Source organism: Nylanderia fulva, unplaced genomic scaffold (genome assembly GCF_048542155.1).
Source record: "Nylanderia fulva isolate GAGA-0341 unplaced genomic scaffold, ASM4854215v1 Scaffold581, whole genome shotgun sequence".
Classification (NCBI taxonomy): domain Eukaryota; kingdom Metazoa; phylum Arthropoda; class Insecta; order Hymenoptera; family Formicidae; genus Nylanderia; species Nylanderia fulva.
The window spans coordinates 31,702-46,319 of record NW_028190678.1 but is presented as its reverse complement, the minus strand read 5'-3'; the positions used below and the strand labels follow the sequence as shown (position 1 = coordinate 46,319).

At 33.3% G+C, this 14,618-nt stretch overlaps 1 protein-coding gene across 1 annotated transcript in view; it reads right to left on the bottom strand.

The window, feature by feature from the left end:
• LOC146720935 (uncharacterized) overlaps positions 1-13,953 on the bottom strand; it is a gene marked incomplete at its 3' end in the record, with an annotated part of 29,340 nt that extends 15,387 nt beyond the window's left edge. Inside the window, exon 1 of the mRNA XM_085487626.1 lies at positions 13,901-13,953. Coding sequence (XP_085343752.1) covers positions 13,901-13,953 — 53 coding nt within the window. The remainder of the gene's footprint in view (positions 1-13,900) is intronic.
• Positions 13,954-14,618: the final 665 nt, after the last annotated feature.

Sequence of the window (14,618 nt, the reverse complement as noted above, 5' to 3'; positions counted from 1 at the left end):
TTATAAGAGTTTTAACAAGGCTCTGTAATATAAATATAAATTTAACGTATAAGACGGGCAACAAGAGCCAAATCGCGGATGACAATGCGTTATCCTAACGAAACTAAATAATTTTCCGTTAGAATTAAATACCGGTGCACAAGGCACCAAATTTAACTTGGACACGGCCAAGATTTTAAAATATGAAATAATCTCATATTTTGAGATTTAATTTCCATAACCCCTTTAACCCCCCTACGGAAAATAAATAAATGAATGCAAGAGAAAAATATAGATCCGAAAATCGCTGAATCGGGAATCGAACCCGAGACCTTTCGCTTGCCGGGCGACTGCTCTTCCAGCTGAGCTATTCAGATCCTTTCGATTCTATACTTTTCTCTGTTATATATATTAATGTTGGTAAACAAACGCATTTTTAAGCCAGCGTGTATCAATATAAGAGTTTTAACAAGGCTCTGTAATATAAATATAAATTTAACGTATAAGACGGGCAACAAGAGCCAAATCGCGGATGACAATGCGTTATCCTAACGAAACTAAATAATTTTCCATTAGAATTAAATACCGGTGCACAAGGCACCAAATTTTACTTGGACACGGCCAAGATTTTAAATATGAAATAATCTCATATTTGAGATTTAATTTCAATACCCCCTTTTAACCCCCCTACGGAAAATAAATAAATGAATGCAAAAGAAAAATATAGATCCGAAAATCGCTGAATCGGGAATCGAACCCGAGACCTTTCGCTTGCCGGGCGACTGCTCTTCCAGCTGAGCTATTCAGATCCTTTCGATTCTATACTTTTCTCTGTTATATATATTAATGTTGGTAAACAAACGCATTTTTAAGCCAGCGTGTATCAATATAAGAGTTTTAACAAGGCTCTGTAATATAAATATAAATTTAACGTATAAGACGGGCAACAAGAGCCAAATCGCGGATGACAATGCGTTATCCTAACGAAACTAAATAATTTTCCGTTAGAATTAAATACCGGTGCACAAGGCACCACATTTTACTTGGACACGGCCAAGATTTTAAATATGAAATAATCTCATATTTGAGATTTAATTTCAATACCCCCTTTAACCCACCTACGGAAAATAAATAAATGAATGCAAGAGAAAAATATAGATCCGAAAATCGCGGAATCGGGAATCGAACCCGAGACCTTTCGCTTGCCGGGCGACTGCTCTTCCAGCTGAGCTATTCAGATCCTTTCGATTCTATACTTTTCTCGTTATATATATTAATGTTGGTAAACAAACGCATTTTAAGCCAGCGTGTATCAATATAAGAGTTTTAACAAGGCTCTGTAATATAAATATAATTTAACGTATAAGACGGGCAACAAGAGCCAAATCGCGGATGACAATGCGTTATCCTAACGAAACTAAATAATTTTCAAAATTAAACAAATCATATATAGTAGGCCAACTGAACGAGCAAATAAATAAGGTGTAAAAATTTTTATTAATAGTTAAATAATTAAATTAACATTCCGTTACAGAATCGATATAAATTGTAAACGTTTCGACTGCACTACAGTCTTTATCAATACATAAAAGTTAAATATTAAAATACAAAGTTAAATGTTAAAAATACAAAGTTAGTTAAATATTAAAATATAAAATTGAAACGATTCTTCGCTGTTGACCAATAGATATGCAAGACGATTGGTCTGAGATGCCAAGTTATGCGACATTTGAGCATGCTACGGATATAATACGCGAATTAAATCAATGTCAGAGAAAATTAAAAAATCTTTCAACTTACATTATCGTTTTAACAAGTCCTTTTCCCCGATATTTCAAGGGTTTGGGTTTAAAGGAATCCAAAGTCAAAATAGAGAGCGTGATGTATTTTTTACCAATGTTTTTTAAAAATTAGTTTTTGAAAATTTTTTTAAGGGTTGGCCCCAAAAAAACTAGTCTAACAATCGGTGTCTGAAAATTTAAAATTAAACCCCCTTTTTTTGTTCTTTTAAAGTGGATCTTTTTAGATATTATTTTTTTTAGGGGATTTTTTTTCGTGATCCATAATTTTAATGTTGCCCCCGTAAAAATATTTGGGGCTTTTAAAATTTTGGGGTTTTGTAAAAAAACCCCAATGTCTAGCAGATTAATTTTTTATTATTTTTTGGCCCCTTTTAAATTGGGGTTTCCCAACGGTTTTTTGTCGGCCGACATATGTGGCGTCACAATCGTTGCAATTAGTTTTTAAAAAAACATTGGGGAAATTTGGGGGGCAATTTTTTTTGTCTTTTGGGGAATTTTTAAAAAAGTCTTTTAATTTTTTTTTTTTAAGGGAACGATTTTACCCTAGGGGGGTCTTTTTTATTGCTGAAGAAAAATTCTCAGTTTTTGATTCATATAGGTTTTGGCCCAAAAAATTTTTTTTGTTAGTATTAGTTTTATTGGTTTTTTTAATTTTATTTTTGGTTTTAAAAAATTTTTAGTTGAGAGATTTTTTTAAACTGCGTTTATTTTGTAAAAAAAGATCAAAAAGGTTTTAACCCCTTGGAAGCAAATTTTAATAGCTTTCCTTTTTTTTTGTAAATTTTGGGAGTATAGTAATAAAGCCATCTAAAAAGGGTTAAATTTTTCCCTTTTTTTTGACAAGTCGGATGATTTGAAAAAAATGAAAGAAAATTCCTGAGAAGGTCTTTTGTGATCCCCCAACTAAATAAATTTTATTATTTTATTTGGGGTAAATGTCTAAAAAAGCTTTTATAAAAAAGGGTTTTCCTCTTTTTCCAAAGGGGAAATTTTAGTCTTCGTTAAAATTTTTTAATTTCGTTAAAAACAAGAATTTGTCAGGGGAAAGGGGTTAAAAATTTTAAGTGTTACATAAGGGGGGAAAAAAAATTTTATTTCCCCCAATTTAAAAATTCTAACAAATTTTTCCCCCAACCCTCCCTGACTTTTTCGGCTTTTATCGGAGAAAGGGGGGAAAAACCCTAGGGGGCCCAAAATTTTTGAAGTTAGTTTTTAAAAAATAAAAAAAGTAGAAGTTAATATAAATTTTCCAAAACCTTTTGGGGAATTCATTTTGGGGGAACTTTGGTTGACCTATAAAATTCCATTATTATTTTTACCGTTTTTAATTTTAAGATCGCGGAAACTTATTTTAAAAAGGAAAAAAAGCCCCCAAGAAAAAAAAGCGGTTTTTTGTATTGTTTTTCCCCCATTGAAGTTGCATATTCAAAAAAGTTATTTAAAAAAAGTCCGCTTAGGAGGCTACTTTTAAAAAAATTTTAGAAAAAGAAAAGAAGCAAAAATTATAAAAAAAGTTTCTTTTTTAGGAAAATATTTTAACTAAAAGGAATTTTTCCTTGGGATCGGGGAAACCCCCAAACTTTTGGGAAAAAAAGAGCCCCTTTTAAAATTTTAAATTAAAAAAAATTTTTTTTGTTGGGGGAAAATCCTTTTTTTTAAACCAATTTTTTTTAAAAAAATGAGTTTTTTTCTATTTGTTTTTGGTTGTTTTTTATGGATACGGAATCGTCTTCTGGAGGGGTTCAACTTTTTATAAGGAAAATTTTTCATTTTGATGAAAACTTTTTCCCTTTTTCTGCTCTGTAAAAAAAATTTTTGGGTTTTTTTTTCCAGAATTTTGTTGTCTTTATGCAGTGAAATAATTTTTCTTTTAGGGGCCCTTTTTTTTTTTGTTATTTTTAAAAAAAATGAAAAATTTTGGAAGGCAGGGTACGAATCGAAAAAAGATTTCTGATCCCAAAATTGAAAAATTTTTCTATACTTTTTTGAAAATTGTGTTTTTGCTTTTTTTTTTAAAATTTTTTAACTGGGGACAAATTCAACCCCCCCAAATTTAATAGATTGGGGAAATTGGGGGGGGGAATTTTTTTTTAGGAAATTAATAAACCCTTTTTGGGGTTTTTGTAAAGGGGATGTGTTTTCCCCAAGAAAAACTTTTTGGCCCCAAAAAATGTTATCAACCAAAAATTTTTTGATGATATTTTTTTTCAATTTTGATTTTGGTCAATATTTTGTACTCGTTTTTTTTTCGATTTTGAGCCATAGGAATTTTTTTTGTGATGAGAATATTTTTGGTTTTTTTAAAAAAAAGGGGTTTTTAAGGTGATTTTTAAAACTCCGGCCCCATATTTTAAATGGTTAAAAAAAAATTTGGGGGAATTTTGGTTTTCCCGACCGTTTTTTTTTATGAGTTTAAATTCTTTAAAATCAAAATCTCATGTTAAAAGGGAACAAAATTTTGATTATGCAAAAACCACGCATCCCCTTTTTTTTTATAGGGTGGAAAACAAATTTTGGGGTTGAAATTACGCCAAAAAGGGGGAAAACCCAAAAAAACCCCTTCATTCCCCCCTTTAAAAATTTTTAAATTTTACATTGCCTTTTAAATCGCAAATTAAAATTTTTCCCAAAATTTAAAAAGTTTTTAAAAATTTTTTGACCCCAAAAAGTTAAAAAAAAAAAAAGAATTTTTAAAGATTTTGGTTTTAAAAGGGTAATTTTTTCCAAGCATTCCCCCGCACTAGAAAAAATTTTTAATAAAAAAAGTTTGAGAGTCTCCTAGAAGTGTTTTACGTTTACCATAGTGAAAAACAATCCATCAACAAAAAAGAAAAAGAACCAATATTTTTAAAAAAATGGTTGAAAAAAGATTTCATCAAAAAAAAAAGAATATTATTATTTATTTTAAGCGACTCTTTTTTCCCCCTAAGCATTGGGCTCCCCAAAAATCCACAAGGAAAAATTCCTTTTAGATTAATAGTTTCCCAATAAATACTTCTTATATAATAGCTTTTTCTTATAAAATTTTAAAAGATAGCCTCCTAGAGCGGACAGTTTTTAAATAAAGTTTGAATATGCAACATTTACGGGGAAAACAATACAAATACCGACAAATAGTTTCAGGGACGTGTTAATTATTTTACTTGTTTCCGTAGATCTTGTTTTAAAAACGGTTATCAAAATGAGGCATTTTATAGAGTCACACAAAAAGATTCCAAAAAAAGAATTCATGTATGATAAAATTTTTTTAAAACTTTACATTTTCACTTTTAAAACCCTAAATTTACAAACAAATTTATGGGACTTATGGGTTCCCCCTTTCCGATCATTCCGATATAGCATGCGGACTTGGGAAACATTAGTGATAGTATTTAAATTGCGAAATGCCCTTTTATTTCCGTTTGTAGACGAAATTATTTTATGCACTTCCGCTGACAATATTACATTGTTTTAAAACGAATTCAACAATTAAACGAAGACTACCAATTTCAGGGAAAAAAGGGGAAAACGTTGTATAAGTTTTTTGACAAATGATAAATAATATATAATAAAATTATTTGATTGGTATCACAAAAAGAATGTTAAGGTAGGATTCTTTATTTTTTTCAAATCATCCCCTTGTTATAAAATAGGAACAATTTATAATGGTAGATAGAGCTTTTACATCAAATCCGCAATTTCACAAAAAAAAATAAGAAAGCTATTAAAACCCATTTCCCCTCTTCAAAACGGTTATCTCTTGATCTAATTTTCACAGAAAAAACGCGATTAAAAAATCTCTCCAACTAAGAAATTTAACAAGCCTAAAAAAAAAATTAAAATAACAGATCCCCAATAATACTAATACTAACATTAAATATTTTGTCATACCATAAATAGAATCAATATCTGAGAAAGTTGCTTCAGCAATAAGAAGCCCTGACCGTGTGGTTTAGGGTATTTGCATTAAAAAAAAAAAAATGAAGATTTCCCTTAAAAGTTAAAGAACAAAAAATAATTGCCCCAGAATTCAATGTTTTTATAAACTGAATTGCAAGGGTTGTGAGGGCCAAAAGTGGCAACAAAAAGACAGTTGGAACGGCTTAAAACAAAAAAATAAAAATTAAATTAGACTTTGCTAGAACCGGTTGTCCAGAACACATTCTAAACGAACAAAAAAACATTTGAAGGGACAACATTAAAAAATGGATTTCCCGGGAAAAAAAATACCCCCAAAAGACCCCGACAATGATTGACATTAAAGAACCGAAAAAGGGAATTATTTAAATACAGGACACCGAATTGTTAGACAGTGTTATTTTGACATAAATTCAAAAATTTCTGAATCATAATTAGAAAAAAACATTGGAAAAAATAAATATCCGCCTCTCTATTTTGACATTTGGGTATTTAGGATCGCAACACCCACTTGAAATATCGGGGAAAAGGCTTGTTAAAACGGGTAATGTAAGTTGAAAGATTTTTTAATTTTCCCGACATTGATTTAATTCGCGTATTAACCGTTTTGCATGCTCAAAAGTCGCAAATTGGCATCTCAGCCAAAACGCCTTGGAATATCTATTGGTCAACAACGAAGAATCGTTTCAATTTTATATTTTAATATTTAACTAATTGGTTTTAACATTTAACTTGTATTTTTAAATTTAAACTTTTAGTATTGATAAAGACTGTAGTGCAGTCGAAACGTTTACAATTTAAAACGATTCTGTTAAGGGGAAAGTTAATTTAATTATTAACTATAATAAAAAATTTTAAACCTTATTTATTTGCCCCGCAGTTGGCCTTTTATATTTTGATTTGTTTTTTTTAAATTTATTATTAGGGTTTTGTTAGGATAACGCTTGTCAGCCGCGATTTGGCTCTTGTTGCCCTTTTATACGTTAAATTTATATTTTATTACAGAGCTTGTTAAAACTCTTATATTGATAACCTTTGGGTTTAAAAATGCTTTTTTACCAACATTAAATATAACAGAAAAAAAGATAGAATCGAAAGGAAACTGAAAGCTCCGCTGGAAGGCAGTCGCCCGGCAAGCGAAAAGGTCTCGGGTTCGATCCCGATTTAGCGATTTTTCGGACATATTTTTTTTTGCATTCTTTTTTATTTTCCGGGGGGGTTAAAGGGGGGAAAATTAAATTAAATCTCAAAAGAATTTTTCTATTTTAAAATCTTTCCTGTCCAAGTAAAATTTGGGCCTTTGCACCGGTATTTAAAAATTTAAAAAAATTTTATTTTTTCCCCGGGGAAAAAAAACATTTTTTTGGGGGAAAAAAAACCCCCGGGGCTTTATAGAATTTGGGTAGAAGAAAAAAAGGGGCCCCTTTGAGGCCGATCTTTTGGGGGGTCCAAAAACCCCCTTTTAAATTCCCCCCAAAACCCCCCTTTTAAAATTTTTTTTTGGGAAAAAAACGGCAATCTAAAAGGGGGGGAAAAAAACCCCGTAAAAAAGGGGTTTCTCAAAGAAAAAAATATTCAAAAAAACGTTTGTAAAAAAGGGGGAAGGCCTAAATAATTAGGGGTAGGGAGTTTTTTTTGGGGGCCCTGGTCGGGGGCATCAATAATTTAGCCCGAAATTGAAAGTTTTATGACTGCAGAAGATATTTGATTTTTGGTGCGAAAATTTTTTAAAAACCCCCTTTTTAAAAAGGGGTTAAATTTTAAAAGAAACTTTATTTTTTAAAAGATGGGGGACCTAAAGCATAAAAAAAAAAAAACCCCACTTTTTTTTAAAAAAATAGTCGTATAAAACTAAAAAGAATGGCCACAAATTCCCCCCGATCTGAACCCCAAAAAAAATCGTGGATTTTTTAAAAAAAAATTTTTTAAAAAAAACGAATTAAGGGTACAAGATTCGTTTTGGGGGGGTACCCCCCCCCGCCCCCTTTTGGAAAAATTTTAAAAATCAAAAAATATTTAAAAAATTATCGAAAAAACCCCCAAAAATTTTGGGAAGGTTGATTAAAAAGCTAAAAACGCGGGCCACCCCAAAATTGGGCATCATTAAAAATTAATTTTTTTTGGGGGTTTGTAACATTATTTAAAAAGTATTTTTTTTTTTCCCCCATTAGAATTTTTTTTTTGTTAGACATAACTTTATTTCAAACACTAATTTGTCAAAAAATACTTTTAAAAGATAAAAAAAAAATTTAAAATTTTTTAAAGACGCTGGGGGAAAAAAAATAACTTGACAACTTAAATTTCCAAACGAAACTAGAAATTTTTTTTTAATTCTTTCACGCTTTTCGACCTTTTGGGTTTTGGGGGGTTTTTTAAAAAAAAAAATTTTCCCTTAAAATTAAAAACTGAGATTAACGCCCCAACAACACACCGGTCTTATTTGAAATTAATATTAAAAAATTAAAAGGGGAAACACGTCCCATCGCTTTTAATTTTTTTCGTCAACGCATTTAATTTTAACTAATAAAGTAAAAAACTAAAAAAATAAAAAAGAGGGGGGCCATTTTTTTTAAAAAAAGAGATCCCTTCAAACGGGCCCCCCCCAAAAAGGCCCTTTTTGAAGGGGGGGGCGGTATTGCTGTTTTTTTTTTGTGACCCGGGGGGGGTTTTCGGGGGCGGATTTTTGATTCTTCGAGGCGCGGGGCACGAAAGGAGATGAAGCATCCAAATCTTCGTACCCCCGGGAAAATATCAAATTTTGGTCATTTCCCCTCTGATTTCCAGGCCTTCCGTTGAAGATCTATTTTTTTTTTGCGAAACCAGTAGACTACCCGGTCGCTAGAATCCCCGCGGGCGTACGATTTAATGTTTTGGCGAGGGGCGGGGGGGCCGATTCGCTTTATCCCTTTTTTTCGTTTGGGAAAAAAACCTTTTTCGCGAGAAAATTTTTTCCGGCTTTTTTAAGGGGGGCCCAGACACATGCACAAAAATTATGGGGGGTTTTATTTTCGTAACGAGACACGGGGTTTTTTTCCCCCGGGCTATTTCGAAGTTGTCTGCAGTGTTTTGGGGTTTTTCTTTATAATTGAGAAGCCGACCCGTAAGGGTCGAAACGAGAAAATGCTCCGTAAAATTTGGGGCGGGTTTTTTTGTTCTGTGATAAAAAACGTGAAACGATCTCAAAAAATTTCCCATTCTTCACCCCCTTCCCGGGAAAAAGGGAAAAGGGAAAAAAAAAATTTGGGGGGGAAAGGGGTTAATAAAAAACGATCTCGCTTTTTTCAAATAGGGGGCCAAAAAAGACATTTTTCGTTAGCCCGTGGGGTCGTTTTGCCTCGAACCCTCGGGCCCTGTGGGGCCAGGCTTTTTGGTAAATGTCTTCGTAATTCGAGCTCGCTTTTTGAAGAACCCCCGGTTTCCCTTTTAGCTTTTTGAATTTTAGGGGGTTTAAAGGGTGTGTGATTTAAAGGGGACTGGGACCAGGTTTTTTTTTAAACGTGGAAACTCGCAATCGGATTTTTCCCTTGTCAAAGGGGTTTTTTTCCCGTTTTTTTTTTAAATTGCCCCAATGAGCGGGGGAAAACCCAATGAAAAACGCTTGCGGCGCTGAGATGAGTTCACTCATTTTGCCAATAAATTATTTTTTTTCCGCACGACCCTAAAAATTTTTTAGTACCCCCCCGGGGGATCCTAACCCGGGGTCAAGGCCCAAAAAATTTGGGGTTTCGCAAACCCGGGGAAATAACAAATTTTTGTCTACGAACGAAATCACTGTTCGCTCGGGAGCGAAGGAAAAAACCGGGAAGCGGAAAAAAAAAAAGAACACAGACTGGGGGAAACAACGTAAGAGAGAGGGGAAAAGATCGAAGACGATCAAAAATCGGGCTCAGGGGGCCCCCAGATGGGGGGAAAAAAAGGGGGAACCCCCAAAAAACGTTACAAAAAGGACCCGGAAGTGGGGAAAAAAAAAAAGGAACATTCGAAACTTAATTTTCCCCCTTTTTTTTTTTCGTTAAATGTACAAATTTTTTAAATTTTGCACTAAAACCAAAAATTTTAAATTTAAAAAATCGATTATGAAAATAGGGGCAAAATTTTTTCAACTTTGGGTTTTTTTAAAATTTTTAAAATTTCCGTTAAAAGGGGCAAAAAACCCCCAAAATATAACACTTTCGTGGGATCGCGTTTTTAAAATTTTTTGGGATTCACTCTTAGCAAAAGATTATTCCCGGTCAATTGGGGTTTTGTTCTCGAAAAAGCCCGACTCGTCTTCGAAAAACCCGACCCGACGTTCCCCCCCTATTGAGAAGGGAAAAAAAAAAGAAGACCTTTTTTTTTGAAACGGTGCCCCCAAAAATAAAAAAAGACGAAAAAAAAAACCCCAAAATCCCCCCCGAAGAAAATTTCATATCGAACATAAAATTTATATAAAAATAAGGGGCATAAAAAATTAAAAAAAATTATTTTTTCCCAAAATCCTGAAATTTTATATTAATATAATATATATAGTATATTTATTTATAAATATATACACATCCCTTTTTGATTTTTTTAAAATTTTTTTTAAAAATCTATCGAACTATTTTCATCTAAAAAATCAACCTTCTATCTATCTACTATCACCCCCCCCTGCCCTTTTTTTTTTCTCTTTTCTCCCTTTTTTTTCTTTTATAAAAAAAACCCTAAAAAAATTTTTTTTAAATATTATACTTTAAAAAAGGGGAAAAAAATTTAAATTAATTAAAACCCCAAAAAATTTTTATAAAAAAAAATTTTTTTTTTGGAAAAAATAAAAATTTTTAAACCCCTTTTTTGTAATAATTTTTTTAAATTAATTTTAAAATTTTTTATATATTTTTTTTAAAAAAATTTTCCAAAACCTTTTTTTTGCCCCTTTTTTAAAAAAAAAATTTTTTTAAAACCCTATTATTAATTTTTTTTTTTTAAAAATTATTTTTTTAAAAAAAATTTTCATTTATCAAAAAAATTTTAAAAAATTTTTAAAAATTTTTTTTAAAAAAAATTTTTTAAAAATTTTAAGGCCCTTTTTTAAAAAAATTTTTCCCTTTTTTTAAAATTTTTTTTAAAATTTTGTATGTTTTTTTAAAAATTTTTCCCTTTCTATATCAAAATCTTGGGGGGGACCCAGTAAAAATTTTTTGGGTAATAAATAATTTCAAAAAAAAAATTTTAAAAATTTGAAAATAAAAAATGCTTTAATAAAACAGGGGGTTAAAAAAAATTTAAAAATTTAAGGGGACAAAATAAAAACCTTTTAAAATTTTTTAAAAAAATTTTTAAAAATTTTTAAAAATTTTTTCAAAAAAATTTAAAAAAAGGGGTTTTTTGGGTTCCCCAAATTTTTTTGTTTAAACTTGGTTGGGGGACATTTATTTTTTAAAAAATTTTATACACTTCATTTTGGAATCCAAGGGGAAAAAGGGGGGGGGGGCAGTAGATCATAAATTTAGAAAAAAGGGGTTTCAATTGTTTATGATGTTCTAGAAAACTTTTTAAAAAACCCAAAAGGGGGTTTGGGTAAAAAATTTTTGAATTTATTTATATTCTTAATTTGGGGGAATTTTAAAAAATTTTTACGTACAAAAGGGGGGAACGAAGGGAAAAAAAAAAAATTTTGGGGGGGAAAAGGGCCCCCTCCTTTTAAAAAAAATTTTTTTCCAAACAAAAGTTTTCCCAATGGATTTTTTTGGGGCCTTTAAAAAATTTCCCCCCCGGGGGGGGTTTTTAACCCCCAAAGGGAAAAATGGGCCATTTTAAATTTTTTTGGGAATCCAAATTTTTTTAAAATTAAAAATATTCTGTGTTCTTATCGGAGAGTTTTAAACATAAAAAATTTTAAAAAAAAAAAAAAAAAAAAAAAAAAAAATTTTTTAAAAGGGGGGGGGTTTTAAAAAATTTAAAAAGGGGGGCAAAAAATTTTTGGGGGGGAAAATAAAAGAAAAAATTTTGGGGAAAAAAATTGGGGGCCTTTTTTCCCGGGAAAAAAAAATTTTTTTTTGGGGCACAAAAAAGGGGAAAAACCAAGGGGGGGGGGTGAAAAAAAAAAAACAATTTTTTCTTAAAAAAAGTAGGGGGGGGAAAAGGAAAAAAACAAAAAATTACGGGGGTTTCTTTTTTTAAAAATTAAAAAAGGGGATTTTTTTTTATACGGGGGCCAAAAAAAAAAGGGGGGGTAAAAAATTTCGAAAAATGGAGTATTTTAAAAGATATATTTTTTTTTCAAAAAAGGGGGTTTAAAAAACCTTTGGGGGTAACTAAAAAACATTTTTTGAAAAGAATTTTTTTTTTTGGGGGGGTTTTTGGGGGGCCCTCAAAAATAAGCAAAAAGGGGAAATTTTTTAAAATAAAAAAAAAAAGGAAATTCCATCGGGAAAAAGAAATTTAGGAAAACCTTTAAAATTCTGCCCCTTGAAAAAACCCCCCCCAACCCCCAAACAAAAACAGATCAATAAAAATTTTTTTTTTAAAAATAACTTTGTCAAAAATTTTTTTTTCTGAAAAAACTTTTTTTTTCGAGATTTTTCAGTTTTTCCGTTTTTTTGGGATACCCTTTTATAATATATTTGTGTGGGGTGTGTGTGGGTGTGTGTGGTGTGGGTGTGTTTGTTGGGTGCTTGCGTGGGGGGGCTTGCGTGCGCGTGTTGTATTATATATAAAAATATTTTTTATATAAAAATAAAGGGGGGTTCTTAGAAAAATCGAAAAAAATTTATAGAAAAAAAAAATTTTTGGGGAAATTTTTTAAAAAATCATCTTATTTTTTGAATGATCTCAAGAATCAAAGAAAAATTTGGATACCCCTTTTGGGGGGGACACCCTCGTAATATCCCCTACATCCATAATACATAATCCCTTCTTACAGGGTGCCCAAAAATTTTCCAAAAAACCCCACCAAAAATTTGGGGGCCAATAGACGTTTTAAAACTGAATAAAAAGCCCGGGGGGGGGTTATCATTTTGCGAATTCGAAAAAATTTTTAAAGGGGTTATTTTTTAAAAATTTTTTTTAAGGGGGAAAAAGGGGGGGGTAGAAAGCTTATTTAAATCGAGAGGCGGGGGAAAATTCGGGGCCCCCCGGCGACCAATGTGGGGGGCGCCAAAGTTTTTTTGGGGTTTAACTTTTAAAAATAAGGGGAAAAAATAGTAAAAAGCCCCCCCACAGCCCCCGATTTCCGGCCTAGGGGGGGCGTTTTCCCCCCCCGCTCATTCGTTTAGTTTTGTTAATAAAAAAATAATTATTGCGAATATCGAAAAAATGATACAGGATTTTTTTTATTCAGTTTAACACGCCCCTAGGGCCCCATTGGGGGGGGTTTTCGCGAATTGGGGGACAAATATATTTTTATATATTTTTTTTTTATAGGGTTTTTTTGGAAATATAGTATGTATGTGTTTAAGGGGGGGAAAAAGTCCGGCAACGTGATATCCACAAAAAATTTTTAAAAATTGGACCCTTCGAAAAAAAATAATTTTAAAAATTTTTCAAGATTTTCCCCATCAAAAAATTTTTTTTTGCGATTTCAATGAAAACCTTCCTTCTTCTTTCAATTTTGGGGGGGTTAATTGTTTAAATTTTTTTTTCCATAATTTTTTGTATAAAAACTTTTTTCAAAAAAAAAACCCCTTTCCCCGGGAAAAAAAATTCAGTTTTTTGGGCTTATTTTAAAAATTTTTTGGAAAAAAATATTATAAAAATTTCGGTTCAATCTTTTTCGTCCCCAGGCATCGATAATCAAACCCCAATGTAAAAGGGGCCGATCAGCCGCCCGCCACTTGGGTTTTTGGCGCCTAAGCGCCTTAATCGTTCCACACGGGCCGCCCCCACCCCGGGGGCGCCCCACCGCGATCCCGGCGCGGTACCCCCGCCACGGACTCGACGCGGAGTAGGGGACCGCGGACGGGTATATAAGCCGGCTCGGCGGACGAGCCGGCACCAGTCCCGTTTCCAAATCTCCCAGACCAGGCAACGGGCTTCTCGTTGTGAAAGTGCCGGGTTCTCGGTCGCTGGTTCCTACCGTTAGTATCGGGCAACGGGTTTCTCGTTGTAACACCGGGTTCCGGTCTCCTCCTGTAATACGCCGGGCGACGGGCTTCTCGTCGTTACACTGGGTTTCCCAGTTTCCGGTCCATCCTGCTATCCTCCGGGCGACGGGTTTCTCGTCGTTACACTGGGTTTCCCGGTTTCCGGTTCATCCTGCTAACATCCGGGCGACGGGCTTCTCGTCGTTATACTGGGTTTCCCGGTTTCCGGACATCCTTATAAGGCTATATGCCGCGCGTACGTTGGCTTCACCGCTCTCGTTTGGAATAAAGGCGTTACGCCCCCGTACCTAGTATCTCCAGCATCGTATACCGGGTAAATTGTAAGTCCCATCAGGACCACCGCTATAGGCTATGCGCCTCCACCTGTTGTATCTCCAGCATCGTATACCGGGTAATTCGTAAGTCCCATCAGGACACCGCTATAGGCTATGCGCCTCCGCCTGTGTATCTCCAGTATCGTATAACCGGGTAACTTGTAAGTCCCATCTGGACACCGTTATAGGCTATACGCCTCCGAGCTTGTAAATACACCGGACGCTCCGTTCGAGCCTCACGCTTTGTACATATACCGGGTAGCTCTTAAATTCTTTGTTCAGGCTTTACGCCACCGGACGCTCCGTTCGATCCTCACGCTTTGTACATATACCGGGTAGCTCTTAAGTTCTTTGTTCAGGCTTTACGCCACCGGACGCTCCGGGCGATCACCGTTCACTACGGATACCAGCGATCCGCTAAACCCGTAGGATGACCTGTACCCTGCTATTAAACATTCTTTTCGTTGTTCTTTTTATTTGAATAAACCCACTATTTTTATATTAAGGAATAAGCGAGTCTGACTTTCCCCCCTTCCTCCCGAATCCTGGAACCGGCGAGCCGA